At 48.9% G+C, this 23,398-nt stretch overlaps 1 protein-coding gene across 2 annotated transcripts in view; it reads right to left on the bottom strand.

The window, feature by feature from the left end:
• Window positions 1–8,798, bottom strand: part of NT5DC1 (5'-nucleotidase domain containing 1) — a 119,463-nt gene extending 110,665 nt beyond the window's left edge. For both annotated transcript variants that reach the window (XM_077902694.1, XM_077902693.1), the window contains exons 1-4: window positions 8,658–8,798; window positions 6,464–6,555; window positions 4,031–4,102; window positions 2,828–2,934 (exon numbers count right to left, since the gene is read on the bottom strand). In XM_077902694.1, coding sequence (XP_077758820.1) covers window positions 2,828–2,934; window positions 4,031–4,102; window positions 6,464–6,555; window positions 8,658–8,750 — 364 coding nt within the window. In that variant the 5' untranslated portion in view covers window positions 8,751–8,798. The remainder of the gene's footprint in view (window positions 1–2,827; window positions 2,935–4,030; window positions 4,103–6,463; window positions 6,556–8,657) is intronic.
• Between the last annotated feature and the right edge of the window lie 14,600 nt (window positions 8,799–23,398).

Genomic DNA, 23,398 nt, shown 5'->3' on the forward strand with positions numbered 1-23,398 from the left:
GCACCTGGCGGCCACGGCTGCGGCCCGAGGTGCACCGGCCTGCACGTCCTCGGACCTCCTGGGCTGGGACCCGCAGAGGCAGCTGCTCGGGTGCCCAGGAGCAGGAGGCATGTGGTCGCCCCACTCACACCCCTGCTTCTCTTCCCCTCCCGTGTCGCTCCCTCTGTGGCCACCAACACGGAGCTCCAGGTGGAGCTGAGACACCAGTCGGGTGCTGGCTGGGGTGTGACCCAGGAGCTCCAGGGGCTGGGGACGCCTCCTGCCACCGAGGGCCAGACCACCCAGTGTCGCCCATTGGCCATTCAGTCCTGACCTGGAGCCGGGCCCCGCGGCCCTCAAGGCCTCCACTGCCCCCAGAGCACAAGGCTGCGGCCGGGGGGCTCCCTGGCGGGGAGGCAGTGAGCTCGGCTCAATACAACAGGCTGCACATCAGTCCCAGTCCCACCAGGCATTGGTGCTGCCCACGCAGGCCGTGCCCAGGAACCCTGGCCACGCCACGGCCCATCCTGATGGGTGACGGACTGCGGTACCGGGGAGGCCGAGGGGGCCGAGCACTCGGGCAGGCACAGCGTCCTTGCTCCCCTGCAGCTGGGGGACACTGGCTTCACTGAAGGGTGAGCAAAGTGATGCCAGGACCACATGCTTTACCCAGAAGGAATAGACTCGACTGGGCCCAGCCCACCGGCTCCCCTGCCCCGTGGCTTCCACTGTGCCAAGCTGTCTCGGCCGGTTGGGGGACAGGGTGGAGGGACTCGCTCCCTGGGAACTGGCTGCTAAGGAAAAGTGGCGCCGAAACGGGGTTCTCAAATCACCAGCCAGTAAAATGCCTCTGTCTGCCCTCGGCCCAGCCCTCGGTGTCCTGGGGGGAGCGCACCTCAGCACGCTCTCCTGGACGAAGGCCCCACTTGGCCTCACGGCTCAAAACCTCAAACCTACATGTCCTTCCAGCAGCTGCACCTCTAGGAATTTACCCTCCAGATATTTGCATCAGGACCGCCCGGGGGCTCAGCGCTTGCGCGGCTGCCTCTGGCTCAGGGCGTGGTCCCCAAGACCCAGGATCAAGTCCTCGGCGGGCTCCCTGCATGGAGCCTGCTTCTCCCTCTGCCTGTGTCTCTGCCTCTCTCTGTGTGTCTCATGAATAAATAGATAAAATCTTAAAAAAAAAGTATGTATTTGCACCAAAGTGCAAGACATACGGGTACAGAAGCATTCCCGCAGCCCCGCCTGTAACGGCCAGACAGCAGGCACGACGGAGGTGTGTGAACCGATGGACGGACGGACGGCTGGGCGGCGCAGCATCCCAGCATTTAACCCACGGGACACAACCTCTATCACATAACTGACTCTTCTTTTCTATGACATTTAAATTTTCTAACCATAGGCTCACATGATTTTTTTTTTTTTTTGATGTAAACAAAGATTAACCGGGCTGTGGAATCGCAGGCTTTTTTTCTTTTCTATGTCTCTGCCTTGAAAAAACACTATTTCTTTGTAAAGGTATCAGCTTTCCCTTCCAATTGGCAGGAACAACAGGCCTTTGTTATGTGTCACTGCCACCGGGCCGCTGGGCGCCACCTGACTGACCGCTGGGCGCCACCTGACTACTGAGTGCCACTTGGCCAGCCGCTGAGCACCACCCGACCGCTGAGTGCATGAGTGGGAGACGCCTCCCTAAGCACCCCAGTTAGGAGCAGGTGGCCTCCAAGGTCCTCCTGGGTTAGGCTGAGCTCCAGAGGGGGCTGCTCATTCCGGGAGGTGGCACCTCCTGGCGGGCAGGGCGGTGAGCAACCTGTGGGGCCCCTGGGTCTGCTCTTCTGCTGCCTTCTTCAAGGCGCCGGCCGTTTGTGAATGGATGTCAGGGTGAAGCACTCCGCTGTGCCCTGGCCTTTCTGGGAACCCGTTGTCGACACCTGCCTGCTTCTGGAAGGACCACAGCGTTCCCAGTCCCGAGCTGAGTAAAGCGCTCTCCAGACATGCACCTAACCTCCACGGGCCACCGGGCCTTGCGGTGTGTGAAGGCCGACGCCCAACGTGGAGGCTGCCTTCCTCTCCACGTGTTCCACCAGGAGCACTCGCTTCGTTTCATCTCAGGACAAAATCAAAACAAACTCTCAAAAGACAATGGATGTGACAAAGCAAACCTAATTGTAACAAGGGGTAACGCCAACTATTTTTAAGTTACTGCATTTTCTTTTCCTTTTTTTTTTTTTCTTTTTTCTTTAAAGATTTTATTTATCTATCCATGAGAGACCCAAGGAGAGGGAGAGGCAGAGACCCAGGCAGAGGGAGAAGCAGGCTCCCCCGACGTGGGACTCAATTCCGGGATCCTGGGGTCATGCCCTGGGCAGAAGGCAGGCGCTAAACCATGAGCCCCCCAGGCGACCTATAAGATTTTATTTTAAGCCATCTTTATCCCCAACATGGGGCTCGAACTCACAACCTGAGATCAAGAGCCGCCCTCCAGCAACGGGGTCAGCCGGGCGCCCCTCGGGTCCCTACGCTTTCTGGAGAGCAGGTGAGCTTCAAAAGCGTAGTGTGGGGGAATGGCCCAGAGATTTAGAACAAATGAAAACCAGACGGTCACAATCCGGCCCATTTGTTTAGAATAGTGCACTTGGCATGTGTCGGCTCACGGCCGCCAGTGCCTAGGGTCAGTTCCGAGAGGGGTCTTCATGTTTCCGTGACCCGCAGAGCTTCCTGACGCAGTGCGACAGCGGGACAGCGCGTGAGGTCACTTAACAGAAGGGAAAGAAAACACGGGGCAGGAGACGGGGCAGCAGGGCGGCGCGGGGGCCCCGGGCAGGGAAGGCCACAGCGCTGCGCCTACCTGAGCGGCCGGCCGGTCCCACGTCGCCCGGGAAGTGCTTCCACGGCTTCCCGCCGTACTGGTGGGCCAGCGCCTCGGGGGCCGTCATCCTCGTGCCGTGGCTCGCCCTGGCGTCGGGAGACAGGACAGTGCTCGTGAGCGCCCCTGCCCCCAGCCCGCTGACGCCTCCCCTGCCCGGGCCCCGCGCGACCCAACTCCTCCTGGGGTCCCCGCCGCCCTGGACCCGCCCCGCGGCGCAGCCCCCTCCCAAGACGCGGCGCTGAGCTCTGCGGGGAAGAGTGGTCCACAGACACCCACGTGAGCCCATGACACCGGCCTGGGGCCACGGCAGTGACACAACCGGGACACGAGGACCGAGAGGACAAACGGGAAATCCGGGCGGGCTCCTTCCGAAGGGGACAGCGCTGCGGGGCTGTGAGGCTAGAGGGACGGGGGACTGTGCGGTCGCACGGGACCCGCTCAGGGCAGGACACGGGCACCAGAGGCCAGCCGGGCCTTGCGAAGCTGCGAACAAGCCACAGGGTGGAGGCAGAGGGTCGGCCCCGGGGCAGGGACAGTGACCGGGAGGACGGACAGACTCGCTTCAGGCCTCCAACTCCCACCGAAGACGGCGAAGTGCACCTGAGGGACCTAAGGTCGCGGTCAAGGTCATGGTCACGGCTGCGCTGTGCATGGCACACGTCCACGCAGACACCCGTCCACGCATCCCGACCCTGTAGCTCCAGCTGCCCAGGGCAAGCCGCGTGCAAACGAGCAACCAAATAATTGGCGGCGGCCCCGCTCTCGCTCTCTGCCCCTTAGGACGAGGATGGAGAAAGGGCAGGTGTGCACCGACCGCCAACCCTCCCCAACACCCGTTCTCTCCTCCTTCCTCCATAAAAGAAACCCAATTTTATTCCAGGCCACCATGTGCTTCTCTGACCCAACATACCCCAGGTTCTCTGGGCAGCGAGACGGGCAAGCCATTAGGATTCCACTGCACCTCCCGCAAATATTTCGGGCGAGCTAACCTGAAAACTAGACCTTGAGATCGCTATTTAAACTGTTCAAACACTTCATACAAAGAAACACAGGCACACAATCTGTCCTGTGATAAAAAAAAAAAAAAAAAAAAAGATCTTATTTGGCCCAAACCTTAACAAGCAAACGCTATACAAAGTGTCCTGGAGGAAAAGTTCTGACTTGGCAGGTAAAGGTTATTACCTGAGCACGGTGCCATTATCTGCAAGTTTAATGAAGTTCCCTTCTTCCAGGTCCAGTGCCAAGCCCTTGCAGCTAAAACAGAAAAGTGTGATTACCAATCAATGCATAGACGCAGCTAACCCTAGAAGAAATAAGCTACATTTTCAAAAAGTCAAACAGTGCTGCAAAGGGACTCCCCACCCATGTGACCCGGACGGCAGTCAAACAAGTAAGAAAATCCAGGAATCCTAAAATTAAGCAGCACCCACAGAGCAGGTAAGGAAGGAAAACTGTCATGTGAGGAAATGGAAGACAGCATGTTGAGTCTGCAAAATCGTCATGCTTTTAAAAAAGAGGAATCTGGGGCGCCCGGGGGGCTCAGCAGCTGAGCACCTGCCTTCAGCCCAGGGCGTGACCCCGGGGTCCCGGGATCGAGTCCCACGTCGGGCTCCCTGCATGGAGCCTGCTTCTCCCTCTGCCTGTGTCTCTGCCTCTCTCTCTCTCGGTCTCTCATGAATAAATAAAATCTTTTTTTTTTTTTTTTTAAAAAAAAGAGGAATCCAAAGCTGAAAAAACAAAAAAGGAAACCTCACGCTACGTCTGTAGGTATGTTAAAATGTGCAAATGCCGTTCATTAAATAAAAGGCACACATGCACACGTTTAGGTTCCACCAGAAACGTTCTTAGGCACGTCTCTCCTATAGTCTTCAGAAATTGGCTCCATTTAGGTCGGGTCATAAAAACTTGCCCTCTGGGCAGGTCATGTCATTGAAAACCATTAAAACAAAGTCAAAAAACGAAGTTTTGGGTTCCTCGCTGTAAAAGGCCTGTGGGATTTGGGGATAAAAGTGGGTACAGACCCGTTATCGTGAATAATAAAAGCAAGGAAGTATAAGGGCCACTGGATATCGAGAGAATCAAACAAACGACGAGGGGCTACGTCAGAAGCATCAGGGACTGGGGTCCACAGCAAACTGCCCAGGGTCGGCGGTTTCACACGGCAAATGTTTGTTCTTTTTACAAAAGGGCCAACCAAACGCGGCAGAGGTAGAGATGAACATCATTGCTCTAGAATCACTTCTGCATGTTTTTGTGTGTTTTAGAATTATTATTGTGAACCGAGCAACTTCACAGGGTAGGATTTTCATTGTGTTGTTTAGATGAGGAAGAGGGACACAAAAAGCCTTGGGAAGTGGACAAGCCTCTCAGGAAAGGAGTGAGCTGTGAGTTAGGCGTAGGGACGTCTACCCAAATTACAGAAAACCCAATGTCCCAGCTCAGACACACGCCCAAAACACGACGACGCTTCCTCTTCCACAGTTCTGTATTTGAAAGGTGATAAAGCAAACTTTTTTTTTAAAAAAATGTACATTTTAGAGATAGTTCTTGATAACCTCTGAAACTTGTGACAAACTTCAGCCACACAAAAATATCCAAATTAGTCAGTAAGCTTTTAGCTTATTTACATATTTAAACAAGTCTAAATTTAAAGCAGAAAAGGCTTTAATTCATGAAACATAAAACTTTTTGATTGCCCATTGCATTTTTTTTTTAATTTAAATTCTATTTGCTGGGGCCCCTGGGGGGCTCAGCGGTTGAGCGCCTGGTTGAGTGCGCCTGCTTTCGGCCCAGGGCGTGATTGAGTCCCACGTCAGGCTCCCTGCATAGAACCTGCTTCTCCCTCTGCCTGTGTCTCTCATGAATAGATAAATAAAACCTTTAAAAAACAAATAAGTAAAATAAATAAATTCTATTTGCCAACATATAACAACCAGTACTCATCACATTGTATGCCCTCCTCAGCGCCGGTCACCCAGTCACCCCAACCATCTGCCACGTCCCCTTCTGTGACCCTTTGTTTCGAAGAGTCAAGAGTCTCTCATGGTTTGTCTCCCTCTCGAATTTTCCCCTCAGTGCAAAATATAGAATATATATTTCTTATATTCCCCGTATGAGTGAGACCAGGTTTGTCCTTCTCTGATTGACTTAACTCACTCAGCATTATCCCCCCCAGTTCCACCCACGTCGAAGCCCATGGTGGGTACTTGTCCTTCCTGAGGGCTGAGTCATGTCCCTTTGTATCTATAGGACCACGGCTTCTGTACCCATCATCTGTCCCAGGGCACCCAGGCTCCCCCCACAGTGTGGCTACTGTGGACATTGCTGCTATAAACATCGGGGTGCAGGGGTCCCGGCGTCTCACTGCATCTGCATCTTTGGGGTAAATCCCCAGCAGGGCACTTGCTGGGTCATAGGGCAGCTCTATTTTTAACTTCTCGAGAACCCTCCACATCATGAAACATGAAACTTTCAATATAGAAGGCATTTTGTCCTTTGACTCGGTTTCACATTTCACTTTTATATCTCTATAGGAGATGAGGCATTAAAATTTTATCAGCAGCGTTTTAGAACCAGAGAGAATAGGAAGACCTTAAAAAAAAAAAAAGAACTTACCAGAAATCCCAATCCTCAGGAGTCACAGTTAGCAACTCCTTGTCATATCCTTTCTCTTTGACCAGGAACTGAGCAAAGCTGTTGTAAATGAGCTACAAATAAGAGGGAAGAAATAAAGATTAAATATAAAATACACTATTCATTCCTAATTTCATAGACCTGAAAACCTACTGGAGTCACTCATGGGGCAGACGGGGGAGAAATATCTATATAATTGTGAAGTTCTGCAGGTTGACTCCCCTTTACAAGCAACTTACCTGCCCCCGAGAGCCCCAGGCAGCTGCGGTCCCGATGCCGCAGAATCACACCATCCGCGTCCAGTTAAACAACCGAGAATGATTATCATTCTTACTCTTGAATTCTTAGGACTGGAGATCATTAAGACTTGACGAGGCTTTGTAACGTACCTAACCCCCCCCCCATGCTAAACCCACCCAGCACCCCGTCACGACGGCTCTCCTGTGCCCACCCTCAGTGCATGGTGCTTCCCCGGTTCACAGACTATTTCCCTCCTGGATAAAGGACACAAACCTGTTCCTTGGTTGTTTCAGTTTTGTCATCGACGGGGGTGGGGATGGTGGGGATGGTGGGGGGGGTGGTCTGTAAAGAGCTGCCCTCAAATTTTTAGAGAACTGCATACACCAAGCAAAACCAGGCAAAAGGTCCATCCCGGCCACACCCCGTACCCCTCCGACGAGGGTCCCCAGGCCGCCTCACCTGCCCTTGAATCTGGGGCAGGACGGAGGGCTGGGCCCAGGCTGGGCGGCGTCGAAGAGGATTCGTGAGCAACTCACCCTCGTCTAAGGGAGCCCGTGACAGGCTTTGGGGCGTGAGATGGCACAAGGGTGAAGACGGTAGAGACACCGTGAAGGGAGTGGCTCATGATGTCCCCCCTGACCCCTCCAGAGGGAGGGGAGCCACCAGTCCAGACCCCTGGGGGCCTGCACATGCCCCGACTGGGGGGGTGCGCCTGAGGCCCCGGTGCAGAGGGACCCAAAGCCCCGTGGCCAGCTGTTCTGTCTGAGAGCTAATAAAACCCGCGGCCGTGTGGGCCCGGGCGACGCAGCTGACCTGACCAGGTCACTCGTTAATGGCTCACGCTGTGCAACACGATGCACCCACAGGCCTCAGCCCGGCCACCCGGGCCTCCAGGACAGCCGAGGTCCCGTGAGGCCGTCCGGACCCCGAAGCCCAGGGCCGACGGGCATCAGCGGCTTCACAGGGTCTGTGGCTTTTCGTCCGTTTGACCACCTTTGGGTCCCTGAAGTGCTGGCTGGGACCCTGGCCTCACCGAGGGGCAGCAGCACCGGTGACGTCTGTGCCTGGGGCCTGGAGCTCTCACCTCCCACGGTGAGGCCTAGGAGTGGTCTGGAGGCGCCCAGGGAGCCCCGGACGGGCAGGCACTGCTCTAAGCCCTCTAAGCCCTCGGGCTCTACTGCCCAGGTCACTCTCGCAGCCTGTTGCTGTAAACCCAGTTCCTCGTGTCATTGTATAAATGGGGAAACAGAATTGTAAGTTGCCCAAGGTCACAGAGCCGGTAATGGGGGCCCCAGGGCGGTGCCTGCGGGTGCGGGTGCGGGTGCGGGTGCGGGTCCCGCCCCGGCCGCCGGGCTCCTGGGCAGCTGGTTTCCGGCCGAGATGCTTAGACATTTGACTAAAATCCCGTGAATTCTTTCACAACCAGTTTTCTAATGGAACCAGAGGGATGGGGGAGGAAGGCCCATTCACCTGCGGGTGCGGAACCAGACCTGTGTCCCCCTCCGCCCTCCGGGCCCAGGGGTGGGACCTGCGGGGCCCTGGCGGGACCTGGCCCGGGCGCAGGGGCCCGAGGGCGGCGGGCGGCGGGCGGCGCAGGGCGCGCTCACCCGGTCCAGAGTCCAGGGCCCGGCGCGGGGGTCCCGGCCCCGACGGGTGGTCGCGGGGACACGGAGGGGCGCTCAGCAGGGGCGCGGCCGGGGCCCGGGGACGGGGGCTGCGAGCTGACGCGCGCCCGGCCGCCCGCCGCCCTGCCCCCTGCGGCCCGCCGCCCCCGCCCCCGCCCCCGCCCCCGCGGGCTCCCCTCCCCCCCCCCCCCGGGGCCGGCCGCGCGCGGGGCCGGGGATGCTCACTTCCGCGCGGCCGCGGGGGAGGCGGGCTCCGCGCAGAGGCGGGGCGGCGGCAGGCCCCGCGGACCCAGCTGCCCCGCGCCACTCACCGGGGCGCTCTCGGGCAGGTTGTAGCGACACAGAGTGTGGTCCAGGTCGAAGCCCACCGCGTCGCAGGCGGCCAGCGAGAAGTGCTGAGCCATGGCTGCGCGGCGAGCCCGGCGGGCGCGGGCGGGAGCGGCGGGAGCGGAGGGAAGGGGCGGGGCCTGGGCGGGGAAGGGGCGTGGCCGGGCCGGGCCGCCGCGGAGGGAAGGGGCGTGGCCTGGGCGGGGCGTGGCCTGGCGGGGCGGGGCCAGGGAGCGGGGCGCCCGCGGAGGGAAGGGGCGGAGCTCGGCGGGAAGGGGCGTGGCCCAGGGAGCGGGGCGTGGCCAGAGGCGTGGCCAGGGACGGGACGCCCGCGGAGGGAAGGGGCGGAGCTCGGCGGGAAGGGGCGGGGCCAGGGAGCAGGGCGCCCGCGGAGGGAGAGGGCCGAGCCTTGGGGGGCGGGGCCAGGGAGCGGGGCGTGGCCAGAGGCGGGGGCGGGGCCTCGGACACCCGGGCACGTTCCCCCCGCCCCCGCCCCCCCGCCCCCGGCTCCCCCCCCCCCGCACCCCTCTCCGGGGCCCACCCGCCGACCCTGCCCCCAAGCCACCCGGGCCCCTGGTCCCCGGGGTGCCATTTAGGCCCATAGGATGAAAGTCACGATGGATGCTTAAACCATTTGATTTTGAGAACCCATGTGAAAGGCCAGGACTTTGAGATCCTTAAAATTATTCAAAAGAGAAAACACAGTATCATTAAAAAAAAAAAAAAAAAAAAACCAGAAAGTGCAAGGCTATTATCTTTGTACTACCTCTGGGTTAAATCTGAAGGAACACTGTCCAGTGGGGGAAAATGTCAATAGTTAGGACATAATGAAAATATAATTCATTGAGAATGACTATTAACCCTTAGAAATACTGAACCTTATGAGACCAATAGGCCAATCAAGGGATTGATTTAGTGCAATAAATAGTTCAATTTGGTAGGACACTTATTATACCTCGTGGGCCCATTTGAATAAAATGTATAGTTGTTCCGTTCTAACTCTTAAACGCCCCAAACAGATCTCTCTGGAGCAGGAAGAGGAAACAATCCGCAAGAAGATTGAGCTGTTCACTAAGAGTCCAACAACCGTGCTCCTAACGTCTGTGAATCAGAAGAGAAAAACCTCTCCCTCTGCCTGTGTCTCTGCCTCTCTCTGTCTGTCTGGGTCTTCCACAAATAAATAAAATCTTTAGAAACAAACAAACAAACAAAAAAACCAAAAGAGAAGAACCTGGATTGATTCACAGCCTGTCCCTATTCCCCTCTTACGATTGTCTTGTCCGTGGAGCATGGACCTTAGTGTTCTTCTTCGACCCCCAGACTATTCCTGCCAAGGTCAAACCACCAGGTAGAGGCCACAGGTTTCCCTGAAGGGCATCCGGTTTGACCGGGCGAATAGGCTCTTTAGGGACTCACCTTAGTAACCTGTAACCTTAGTAACAGGTGCATCCGTCGCCAGAGGGGAAAGTACAGAAGAATTGGTTTTCATGATGTGGGTGTCCCTGGGACTGCACTTGGCCCTTCCCCCGGGAGAGGCCCATTGACAGACATTTCCCCTTGTGGTGTGACCGCTGTTACATTTCTTGTGTTCCTCACGTCCAGTCCCAGAGCTCTGTGCTAGGGAGTCTAGACGTGCACATTCTGGGCCAGAATTGAGCCAACCGTGCGCTCCAGGCATCCCGAGAGCTCTTAGCCCTCCTGGAGCTGTATCCGCTTTTCCTGGCCTATACCTCAAACCTCAGTCTGAGTCCCTTTAAGAGCATGTGCCACGGTCCCCTTTCCCTCCCCAACTCCTTTCCTGACCCTGCACTTAAATACAAATGTTTTGTATTTTGTTTCATAGAGCTTATTTTCTTTTTCTTTTTTTTTTTAATTTTTATTTATTTATGATAGTCACAGAGAGAGAGAGAGAGAGAGGCAGAGACTCAGGCAGAGGGAGAAGCAGGCTCCATGCACTGGGAGCCCAATGTGGGATTTGATCCCGGGTCTCCAGGATCGTGCCCTGGGCCAAAGGCAGGCGCCAAACCGCTGCGCCACCCGGGGATCCCCATAGAGCTTATTTTCAACTAAAAGGCTTTTTTTGTTTCATAGGCTTATTTTCACCTAAAAATATTTCCTTTTTTCCCTGTACATTAAGCAAAAGCTGAATTTTTCATACTGTACTGATAAAACTTTGTACGTGTGCTGATAAAGTACCACAGCTGTTCTATTATCAACCAAGAGTTCAGTGTTCCTCGGCCACTTGACTTCTGTTCTTGGAGTGATACATTAAATATGTCAGTGTCGCAGGCCGAGTCGCAGGGCTCCCCTCCCCCCCCATTCATACCCTAAAGCCCTAAGCCCCGATATGACTATATTTAGAGATAGGGACTTTGAGGTTGGTTAAATGAGGTCAGCAGAGTAGAGCCCTCATTTAACATGAGGGTGTCCGTACAAAGAGAGGAAATGACACCGGATATGCACATGCAATTAAAAAAAGAAGGGTTTCACCTGAAACCTTCCCAGCTGGCACCTTGATGCTGGACCTCAGCCCCTGCGTCTGTGGTGGTCTCTTAAGGAGTCTCAGCAACTAGTACAGTCGGTAGGAGATTTGCCCCTGACCGATGCTCTCGGGTCAAATGTGGCAGATTGTGTTTGTATTTGAGAGATCCCTAAATGGCAGGGGGAGGTCTGTTTGTTTATTCTTTCGTTAGTTTAAAATGTGTTTTTCTGGGGCACCCGGGTGGCTCAGTCGGTTAAGCATCTGCCTTCGGCTCAGGTCATGATCCGGGGTCCTGGGGTCGAGCCCCGCGTCTGGGGTCCGTACTCAGCGAGGAGCCTGCTTCTCGCTTTACCCCTTCCCCCAGCTGGTGCTCACTCGCTCTCTCTGATAAATAAAATCTTAAAAATAAAAGCTTCCAACTCACAATTTCAGCTCAGATCATGATCTCAGGGGTCATGAGATCAAGGCCTCGTCGGGCTTGGCCCTGAGCATGGGGCCTGCTTAAGATTCTCTCCCCACTCCCCAGAAAACATTTTTTAAGAAATGCGTTTTTCTAAATACCCCAAAGTAAACATTGTAACGTTAACTTTTTATATGATCTGCTCTCCACATCTTTCCATTAATTTGCTTAAGGGAAAACAATGAAGTTTATTTAGTAACTTGAAAAAGATAAAATACATAAATGCCTAAACATTAAACTCGGTAGCCCTTAAATATTAGTCATTTAGCTAAATAGAACCAAAAGCTGATTTGTAATACTGGGCGGTGGCCGTAAGATGGCGGTAGATCTGCATGAGGAAGATTTTTCATTTGATTTCTTTAGGAATTTTAAATCCCTGAAGTTTCTTAATTTAAAAAAAAGTGATTTTTCTACTCTCCCTTTCTGTTCTTGCCACAGGAAGAGACACCTACTTAGAAATTTTACTGTGGTTTTTTCCTGTGTATATATTTATTTTTGTGTGTGTTTATTTTATTTTTTAAGATTTTATTTATTTATTCACGACAGACAGAGACAGAGAGAGGCAGACCCAGGCAGAGGGAGAAGCAGGTTCCCTGCGGGGAGCCCGACGCGGGACTCGATCCCAAAGGCAGAGGCTCAACCGCTGAGCCACCCAGGCGTCCAGGTGAAGGGAGAGAGTATGGTGGGATGAAGTCCTTTGATAGGAAACGTCTCATGAAGGTATCTCAATAAATACCTAAATGTTTAAAGTATGAAATGAGCTGCTCCTGCAGAGAGAGCTCAAATACTAAATGATTTATGATTCAGGAAGATCTTTAAGGATGTAGCAGTGGATTGAAATTAATTAATTAGGACAAATGTTGAGTTTCAGGGTCAGATTCAAATAATCTACTTCTGCAGCATATGATGGGAAGTCTTGATTTCCCAGCAGTTAAGTTGGAAAAAAAATATGGATAAACTCGGGGTGAACGCAGCTAGTTCAGTTTACACCGAGTTTCTCGTGGGCTGTCGGCCTCTTCTGGGAGGTGGGGGCTGTAGACGGCAGCCAGGCCCACGTATTGCCTGAGGCTTTGGGAACAGACCCGTGGGCTTGGCCGGTGCGTCCACACCTGCTCGTCCATCGCTGTCGGCATTCGGTCGCCTCCGGCCCGGGGCCCACAGCGTCAGCCACAGCTGGCTTCGATTGCAATCGATGTGCTTTATTTTTGTTGGTTACGTTTCGGCAACGCTACCTGAGACATGTATTTTATGTCTATTCTGAAACCAACTTAAAAAAAAAATCTTTTAACTTTTTTAATTAACTTTTTTTTAATTAACTTTTTTCTTTCAGAAAGCCCAGAACTTGAAAAATGGATGCGTCCTGGTGGTTGTTATGGGCTGAGTGTGCCTCCCTCTAATGTGTTAAAACTCGCCCCCCCACCCCGCCCCTGCCGTACCTATAGTGACTATATTTGGAGATGCCTATAAAGAAGTCATTAAGTTAAAATGAAGCTCTAGGGTGGGCCCTGATCCAATTTGACTGATGTCCTCATAAGAAGAGGAAATTTGGACCCACAAAGAGATACCGGGGGGTGGGGGGGGCACCAAGCACAGAGGAAGACAGACAGTGTGAGGACATAGCAAGAAGGCAGTGGTCTGCAAGCCAAGGAGAGAGGCCTCGGAAGAAACCAGACCTGCTGACACCTTAATCTTGGACTTCTAACCTCCAGAACCGTGAGAGATGCAATTCCATTGCTTAAGCCACTCAGTCTGCAGTATTTTGTGATGGAAGCCCTGAAAACTAATGCAGCATCCAAGACTATTTTTCTACCTGAAGAGTCTGGACTGCAAAACCAGGAGATTGTCTCTTCTGCTACAGGAAATCTTCCTCTGCGGGCTGGGTCTTAGAGAAAACTTGCACTACTTTCTTAAGTGGTGGGGAAAGTTGGAAACAAAGAAATCTGTTACTCTTAATACTATACTAGTATGGGCAAAATATCTAAACGAAGGATAATGGGTACATTTAAGTCAGGCCTTCTTATCTAGGGTTTGGTGTTCCTACGGGATTATGGGAAATCTAGGAGGTATTTTTGGAGGCTGGTTAGCATTTTGGTGATAACAGTAGCAAAAAATATGTGAGCATAGAGAAATGGTGGTTACATCCATGGCTCTTCTTTCCTCTTTTTCCACTAATGTTTTGATACCAAATTTTCAGATATTTAAATGTGTTAAAATTTGCAGTCCTCAAGGGCATCCAAATATGCACATATTTCAGGAATTCCATACAAACCATGACGCGGTCATTGTGGAGTTCCTCCTGGCTCTGAAAGGACCCATAAATTCTTTGTCTCCAGAGCTCTTGAGCAGGATGTTTACTTTTCTGACTTAAATGACTGAATGTATCTCACCTGTGTATTTTTGTTTTTGATCTTTCTCCAATTATGTATTTCTCATGATGTACAGGAGTGACATTAAATGAATAACGAGTACCTCTTCCAAGTTTGTATTTTTTGATTCTTTAATTACTTTGTCTCATTTTTCTTATCTGTAAAATTAGATGTTTGAAAATTTTCTTAAAAGTAATGATATTTATTTAATATTTGAATAAAAGGGCACAGGAGTGAGCGCCGAGGTGGCTTAGTCAGTTAAGCACCTGCTTTCAGCTCAGGTCCTGGTCCCTGAGTCCTGGGATGGAGCCGCCCCTGCTCAATGGGGAGCCTGCTTCTCCCTTCCTTCTCTCACTCCCCCTGCTTGTGCTCTACGTGTCAAGTAAATAAATAAAATCTTTAAAAAAAGAAAAAAAAAGGCATGAACAATTGCATATCTCCTGCTCATCCACCCTCCTCCACTATTGTTTTCTGTTTTTTTTTTTATTCCCTCTAACAAAAATATTCCACGCCAGCCCTTTTGAAAAGCAATGTGGAAAAGAGTATCAGTAGTCTTAGAAATGATTTATTATGTGTTGACATATTTAACCCAATTGTAGGCATCTAGGATTTCTGTCCCAGAAAAATCTCAGGTAACCCCTGGACATTGACTATTAACAGTTTTTCTTTTCTTGGCAAAGTGAAAAGATTAATAAATTATTGCTGTACCTGTATCTGTTTTCTAGTAGGTGTAAGTTATTTTATATCGGGGACTATGTCTTGTTCGTCTTTGTATCTCAATTCCTAGCACACAACCTGTACGTGATGTCCATTGAATGAATGAATGAATTTCCATTTCCTAATTTCTACATCTTCTTCCATTGTGAAATTTTTTTGTTTTGTTTTGTTTTGTGTTTTTCATTGTGAAATTTTGAATGAGGCCGGGGAAGCTTTAACTTGGAGGCAGGAGGCACTGTGTCGGACTCTGGATCCCATGTTCTCAGTAGTCAATAAATCAGAATTTCCATTTCACAGGTTTATAATAAAGATTTTAATCTCTTGGAGCCATAATTGCAGGCAGTGTTTTGACAGCCATTCATTTTTAGTTCTGTCAAATACTAGTATAAGTATCAGGCACTAATTTTCCATTTGGCCTTTGGTAGACTCTTCACTTTGCACACCAAGAACTCACGTGCAGGCCACACAATCACAGGGTAAAAATGGCCTAAGCCAACATTTTGGGAACCTAGGAATTAGCCCAGCAACACTTAATTTTTAGTAGTACATCATTTAGAAAAATACTTATTTTAATTACGCTGATCTTTTATCATGAGGTTCGCAGAATTCTCTTAGTTCCTATTCATAGATTCTGTCTATATTGAGATAACACTGCCTACTAAACTCTCTTCATTATGACTCTTGGCCCTTGGAAAGTATTCGCTGTGATTGATTCCTGTTCTTAGAGCTGTATTTTTAAAATGTCATTTGAACATGCAAAGCGTTCTTAATGAGAATGTTGGACTAAATGCTCCTGATAGTGAAGTTGTCAATAAATGCATAATTTATTATTAGTCCCTTCTGGAAATTAGCCAGCTAGGCAATATAAAAAACATGTCCATTTTCTCCTTTTATTTTATTTTTCTTCTTTTTCACCCCCAAACTGAAAGCACTCTGAGGAGAGTACACACGTGCTGCGGAGTCTCTGGGTCCTCACGTGTCCTTCTCCATCCCCCCCTCTCTTTGGGGCGTGCAAGTAGGCACACGTGCACGGGCTGCGTCTGCATGTGGGTGGGGGCTGCTCAGTGGGTGCATAAATACCAGACATTATTGAGCTTCTTCCACGTGCCAGATACCGTGTTAAGGATGTTAAATAATGACCTCATTTGATCATCAAAACACAGAAGTAGGTAAGAACATACTCATTTCAAGATGAAATTCAAATCCTGATCTATGTGACAGGAAGCCAGGCACTTCTGCTTTTCTTAAAGCTCTATCTCACTTTCCTTTCAGATTTTTTCCTCTAGACTAAAGTTATTGATGCATAATATGCACATGTGATGAAACAGCAAAAAAAAAAAAAAAAAAAGAAGCAAATAGAATGAAAGTGAAAATTTCCTTTCACCGTTACTCAATACATTATTTGTCTTCCGAGAAGTAATGACTGTAAGTTGGACGGTTGTTCTTACAGGTCTGTCCCAACGCACGAGATGTATATACATAATTTCGAAAAATATTTCCAGGGGCTCCTGGGTGACGCAGGTAGGTAGGTGTCTGGCTCTTGATTTCAGCTCAGGTCTTGATCTCCAAGTCATGAGATCGAGCCCTGTGTCAAGCTCTGTGCTGGGCGTGGATCCTGCCTAAGATCCTCTCTCTCCTGCCCTGCCCCCTGCACATGTGTGCGTGCGTGAGATTACAAATATTTACACACGTATGTTTGCATATTTAAATATTTATATATATTTATCAATCTGTCTCAGCTCTCCCTTCACATTTCCCATGCCTTGATTTTAGCTCTTGGCTCATTGTAATTTTTCATCTCTACTTTTTTAATGATTATAATAGACGAGCCTTTTAATTCTTTTTAACTCATCTATGACGATCTTCTCACTCACACAGTTACTACCCTCTTCTGTTCCTCTAGCTCATGTCCTTGTTTCCAACTTCAGTCCTTTGAGCTGCACTGGTATCTACAACCCAATGATTGCCACCTCCTTTGCACTGTCTTTCATTGCTATTATGTTCTGGTTTTTTTTTCCCCAGCTGAATAATCATCGAGTATCATTATAATCACTTAATTGATACATCCTTAATCCCCGTATTGCTTTCTCACCTCTTCAAACTAGTGAAAACTCACGCTCTGGTAGTAGCAGATATTAAAAAACAACGTAATCCTTCCCTGTATCTATCTATACCCTTTGCAGTATGACTCTGCAGCCCTCACGTAAGGAATAGAATCGATTTCTCCTTGAATTTGGTCTAGTCTCGTGAGCTGCTTTGATCAGCAGCATGGAGGGGAGGGCATTTTGTCGGTTCTGAGCCTGAGTCTCAAGAGGTGTTAAGGGAATCTACACTCGTTTTGGAACCCCTGCTACTGCCGTGTGAATAAAGTCGGTTACCCAAACGGATTATGAATCCTTATCTCAGTCACTCAAGTCCTCCTAGCCTATAGCCAGTAAACTATCAGACATGTGAGCAAGGCCATCCAGAATCCTTGAGTCCCCAGCGACCTATGTGCTGACCGTCGGCCCTGTGTGAGCCCAGCCATAATCAACCAAGCCTGGTTCATATCAGCAAGACTACCTAGCTGACTGTGGATTCCTGAACGATAATAAATATTGTTTTAAGTCACTGAGTTTTGGGGTTACTTGTTATGCAGCAGTGGGTAACAGATGCATGAGTTAAATCCAACTCTTTTTTGTTCTCTGTATTTAGGCCTGAGCAACTAATCCCGGCAGAAGAAAATACATACAACCGTTGCACATGTATTTCAATGAGTCCTTAATGCTGCTGTGCAATAATACTTTACTGTCCTTTCCTGTTACATTTTTCATTTCTCCTAAATCATTTCACCATCATACAAACATGCTGTTACTTTTCTCATCTTAAGACGGATTATTCCATTTCTCTGGCCCCCTTTCATGAAAACTGATTGAAATAGTTTGTCTCATTGCCTCTGATCCCTCCTCTCATGCTCTCTTAAGCACACAAGCTTTTCCCCCCAACATGCCACCAATCTTCTAAGTCGTCAGTGATATCCATTTGCTCAACCCAATAGTCAATCTTCAGTCCTCGTTTTATTTTACCAATAAGCATCACTTGTCCTATTGATCACTCTCTCCTGAAGTTTTTTTTTTTTTTTTACTTAGTTTATAGGAATGATTATTTCTTCTTCTTTGGGCAAAATACCCAAGTAGACACTTCAGAAAAGAGGGCACACACATGGAATATAAATAAAGATGTTCGGTGTCATTAGAAACCTGAAAAAATCAGAACTAAAACCTCAGTGAGATACTACATTTCATCAGACTGGCAAAAATTAAAAGCCTAATAATACAAGTCAGATGAAGATGTGGAGCGCGGGAACTCATGAGCTGCTGGTAGAGGTACCGGTCTGCACAACCTCTTTGTTATATCCAGTGAAGGTGAGGAAACCCAGAACCCACAGCCCAGAAATTTCACTACTAGAGAGAAAAATGTGTACACTTGTATAGCAGGGGCATATGTGAAGCAGTTCATTGTTTGTGCAAAATGGTCCCAAACTGGAAACAATCCAAAAGTTGCAGCCCAGAGGAATACACAGTTGTGGTGCATTCAACCAAATTTATACCATGGAGGTGAATGTGAAGGGCCCTCTGACACATGTTACAAAACAGATGACTCCTAATGACATAATGTCAAGCAGAAGAGGCCCAGCAGAATGGAACAGCTACTGTATGACCCCCCCCCAACAAATGGTCAAAATTAAATGATATTTTTAGAGATGGATAGTTAATTAGATTGTGCAGCCATAAGGAAGTGGAAGGAAGTTGAATTCCATGAAAGCCGGGGAGGTGTTTGGCTCTGGGGAGTGGATGGTGCTATGATGTGGAAGGGTCCTGCAGAATTTCCATCAGGAATATTCCGTTTCTTTATCTGAGTAGGTGTTACCAGCGTGTTCATTTTGCAATAGTTTGTTAAGCTGTAAATTTAAGTTTCATGTGCTTTTTTCCCCTGTGTTTTCTCTATTTCACAAATTTGAAAGTCTAACAAAATAAGGTATTCATTTATGGGGTGTTGTGGGGATTAAATCCTAACAGAAAGTCTGGCACCATAACTCCCCGCCTCTCACAACCAATGTTTGTTTTTTTTTGTTTTTTGTTTTTTGTTTTTTAATTAGGAATCCTTTCCAAACTCTGTAGGATATTTTTGTATCCAATAACTGAACTCAGGCTGGTTAGATTTTTTTTTTAATTGGCTAAGGGGCTTTAGAAATGGAACAACACTGTCCTTAATGGGAGTGTTTTATTGTCTTTGACCTTAAGCATGAACAACAGTGTTGCCCAACGAGTTAAATACCTCTAGCTTGAAAATATAGCAAATCCTGGGATGCCATGTTCATAACCGCTCAAAAGTTGAGGGTATCCAGAAGACGTGACACCCTCCTCCTGGGTCAGAAAGCCTCTTCCCTGCAGTTTGCATTGTCTGATGTACACTGTCTTGTTAAGACACACCCGTGTCTGGCTTTGTGCAACTGCTGCGAGTAGGGTTGATCTGGTGGGTGGAACAAATGAAGGCGTTTGGTCCTGGGCAGGGTTTGCATGGAGATGTGCGGCCAAGCAAGGTGATTCCGCATCTCTGAACGAAGCACAGGCTTTCTGTGGTGGCCCCAGAGTCCCTGGCGTGTAGGAAGTAGTCGGGAACTGTTTGTTCACTGAGTAAGGGAACGTGCAAGTGAATACAAGGATCAGGAAGGAAGTCAGGGGCCACCGTAGTTCAGTCAGAGAAGAGAGAGGCCGTAATAAGGATCAAATGAAATCCACACTGCGAGCCTAGAGCCTACGTACAAAGGTCAAATGACAGCTATGCATGGGGTGGCCAGGAAGTCCTGGGATTTCAAGACCACTTTGCCTGCAGGTTTGATTGAAGGCGACAGGAATCTTTGTGAAAGGAAAGGCCGGCAGCCCTGGGCTCCGGGGTGCAGAGGACTGGAGTTTCAGGGCCGCATTTTTACTGTCAGGTGAGTCTTGCGGGAAATGATCCTTCCACTGCCAGGAAAGAAACCAGGTCTTCAGCATCAGATGCCTTGGCAACAATTTTGGGCTTGACCCACACTGTGTGTGATCCAGGTAAGTTACTTAACTTCTCTGAGCCTCAGCTCTCTGTTTTGTAGGGAAGGTGAAACACAGCACCTGTATCACAGGTAAAAACACATACGTACAATGTGTAATGGGCCTGTTTTTGTGTGAATTACTTCATGAATCTAATGTGGTAAACATGAAGACTTTCTAGATTTCATTCCTTATGTTTTTTTGGAAAGTCGATCTGACATATGAACCACGTAGAATTATTCTTGGGAAGCTGAAACCATGTTTACTGTTTGGGGGATGAATTTTTCAAGAGAATGCAGATGCGTATCGTCAAAGTAATTTATAGTATTGTCTTCCTACTTCTTTCTCTCTGACCAACACCTTTGACAAGTTCAGATTCACATTGGCAGCAAAGTGAAAGACATTTTATTGCTGTTGTTGCTGCTGTTATTTTAACTTCGAGAATCAGTGCGCAGAGCACTCTTATGACAACATACTCATGGTTAGCGCCTGTGTCTGCCAGGACATCCGGTGCAGCCACGTTACCGCCCCACTTAAGTCTGAGAAAAACACACGTGAAGGTTCATCTGAAATGTGACCTTTGAGCAGTTAGGTTCACTTACTAGCTTCCATCTTCTAAAGAAATGGAACAAAGGCTTTAGACCAATCAGGGACAATTCAGCATGGTATTTCTGGGCTATCTCATACCATGGGCTTCTTTATCAGTGTAGTCGTACAAAGACCGAAATAGATCTTAAAAATCAACGTTCTCATTTGTTAAAAAAAATAAAGCCTAAAAATCTAGTAATGGAATAATTTTTAAAATCTACAGAAAGACACCACAGTTGTAAGTAAAATATGTGAAGTGTGGAATGACAGGTGATACGGAATGCTCCGGAATAGAGCAGACTACTCAGTAATTTAAAGGACAAAAAGTAATTTTGTTCTTTACTGTTTAACATTTATAAACTTGTATATATGAGTAGGACACATAAATCTGTATATATTCATATATATGACCCCCATCATAACATACTGTAAGGAAAAAACGAGTAATTTCAAAAAAAATCTTGCATTATTTGGCAATGGTCATAGACTGGAGGAGATACATGGAAAATGGGAATGTGTGAGTGAAGTGACTTAGCTTAATGTACTGAAAAATTAAAAGCACTAAGAAAAACGATGATGAAGGTAAGGAACTCTATGTTTGCAGGAAGGAATCACTGTTGAGTGAAAGGTTACTATGTGCCAAAATTTTATCTTCATTATTATTATCTCATTACATTTTCACAGTCTGGAGTCCATAGAGCCTGCACATCTGGCCCCTCGACCTTCCCTCCTTACCTCTTGCCCCCGCTCCTCCCTTTGTTCATTCCAGTCGCGACGGCCCTGTTTCAGCCTCTGGGAAGTCCCAAGATTCCTTACGGTGTCACACCTTTGCACATGGCATTATTTTACTATGACAAATTCAAAATTTTTTTACCAAAATTTAACTTTGCCCCATGTGTGCGTGATTACCTACGGAAATAAGACAGCTGGCTAAGTTCCGTCGCCATCCGTCTGCCCCCTACCCCAGCGCACCTCACTCCCCACCCCTGGTCTCAGCTTACGTGTCCCTGCCTCAGGAGGACACCCTGACCAGGCTGAGGTCCCTTTTACTGCTTTCAAGACAATTGAACTTACTAGATTTGTCTGTGATTGTTGGTTTAATCTCTTTTATGCGAGGCTATAAACTCTGTGAGGGCAGGGACTGGGTCTGGTTCTTGTTTTTATGGACCAGACAAGGTTTCTGAAGCACAGTACTCAGCAAGTTTTTGTTGATTGATTTACTCGATCACTGAATCGTTATTATCCCCATAGACGAGGAAACCCAGGGCTCAGGATTTAAGCCACTTGCCAAGGTCACGTAACTGGCAAAGGGCAATAATATCACCTAGTAATTTTTCTTCTCTTTGCTCCTTAATTTGGTACTGAGGGACACTCCTCTCATAGTTGGAGGTGGAGCAAAAGACTGAGATCTAGGTCCTTAGGGAGAGAAGGAAACAAAAGAACCTAAATGAAGAGTTATTTTTTCACCCGAGTTTCAAAGTAGACTTTTGAGTCTTTGCCAGAAACAAGAATCTTAAAAGAAAGGCTTTCTGTTGTAAGGACCAGCTTCTGAGAAACAAACAAAAAGTTACTATTACTGTTTCTATAATTCAAAGCTCGTGTTTAAATAATCACAACAAAATTAAAAATATTATTAACTAACTTAGTGAAGGTTTACTTTGTGTCAAACTTTTTATAAGCATCTCACATCTATTAACTTATTTAAGCCTCAGAACAGCCTATATCTGCAAATCCTATAAAAATCCCCATTTTTCCAGACGAGGAAACAAAGTTTAAAAAGAAAAAAAAAAGGTTGGAAAAACAAGATTAACAAACAAACTTGCTCCTAGTCACACGGCTAGGAAGTCGCTGTAGAAGAGCCAGAACCAGGGGACCAGGGGACCCAGCGGTCTCTTCCATCCACGGTGGAGAAGTGGGTGATTGATGACATCACAGCTGGTGTCTCTCCCAAAAGGAGGGAAGAGTTCAACAAGGAAGTGGGAAGAAGAGCACCAGAGGGGCCCAGGTGAGCACTGAGACCTCCTTGGGTGGTTGAAACAAGCCTGATGTCTACTTCTGTCCTCCTGGCTGAGCACTGATGAAGGAGGGGATGATGAGAGACCCCAGAGGGGGGAGCGCCTCCGGCTTCCTGGGTCGTAGCCAGCCAGACTACAGTCTCAAGGAGAGGATCTCACCTAGAGGGTTCGACAGGTCGGGGAGCCACGGCAGAGAACCGGGGTAGCCATTCCGACCCCTGTGTGTCCTGGAGAACCTTGCGCAGTTTCCCATGTCCCTGACTCTTTAGGACTCTTGAGGGCTCTACAATAGGATGGCTGAGGGCAGGGCCACAGATGGGAAGAGTCCTGGAGGTGGGACATGGGAATTAGACGTCTCCCGTCGGATCCCTAAGGATAGAATCTTGAGTTCTCAGTATGGGATTTATGGACACCGATGGTCCTACCCCACGGCAATTTGACTACTGTAGGTGAGATTTTTACTACCTATGAAGATTTGGCCACAGCTCACTACCGGGTATGTTTAAGAAATACTTTGGAAATTTTTGCTCAAATTTCGTTTTACCGAATGTTTATCTGATTACCTGCAGAAATAAGACACCTGCTTACGTTCATCTCACCAGTCACATAAAACGAAGAAGCATCAGCGTACTTCATTACCTAGAGGTTAGACAACCAACAGTTGGGTCTGCCTGGGACCCCCCCTAGTTTTTTTTTTTAATTTTTATTTATTTATGATAGTTACAGAGAGAGAGAGAGGCAGAGACACAGGCAGAGGGAGAAGCAGGCTCCATGCACCGGGAGCCCGACGTGGGATTCGATCCCGGGTCTCCGGGATAGCGCCCTGGGCCAAAGGCAGGCACCAAACCGCTGCGCCACCCAGGGATCCCATCCCCCTAGTTTTGACACAGCAAGTCCTCTGTGCCGAGAGACCTTCAGGTCTTGAGTCACCGGGACAGTTAGTCACCAGCGTCCGCATACAAACTGCAAGCTTCCTCAGATTAAAAGTGTGCAAAGATACTCATCGCTGAGAGTTCGGAGAAGTCAGT

Source organism: Canis aureus, chromosome 7 (genome assembly GCF_053574225.1).
Source record: "Canis aureus isolate CA01 chromosome 7, VMU_Caureus_v.1.0, whole genome shotgun sequence".
Taxonomy (NCBI): Eukaryota; Metazoa; Chordata; class Mammalia; order Carnivora; family Canidae; genus Canis; species Canis aureus.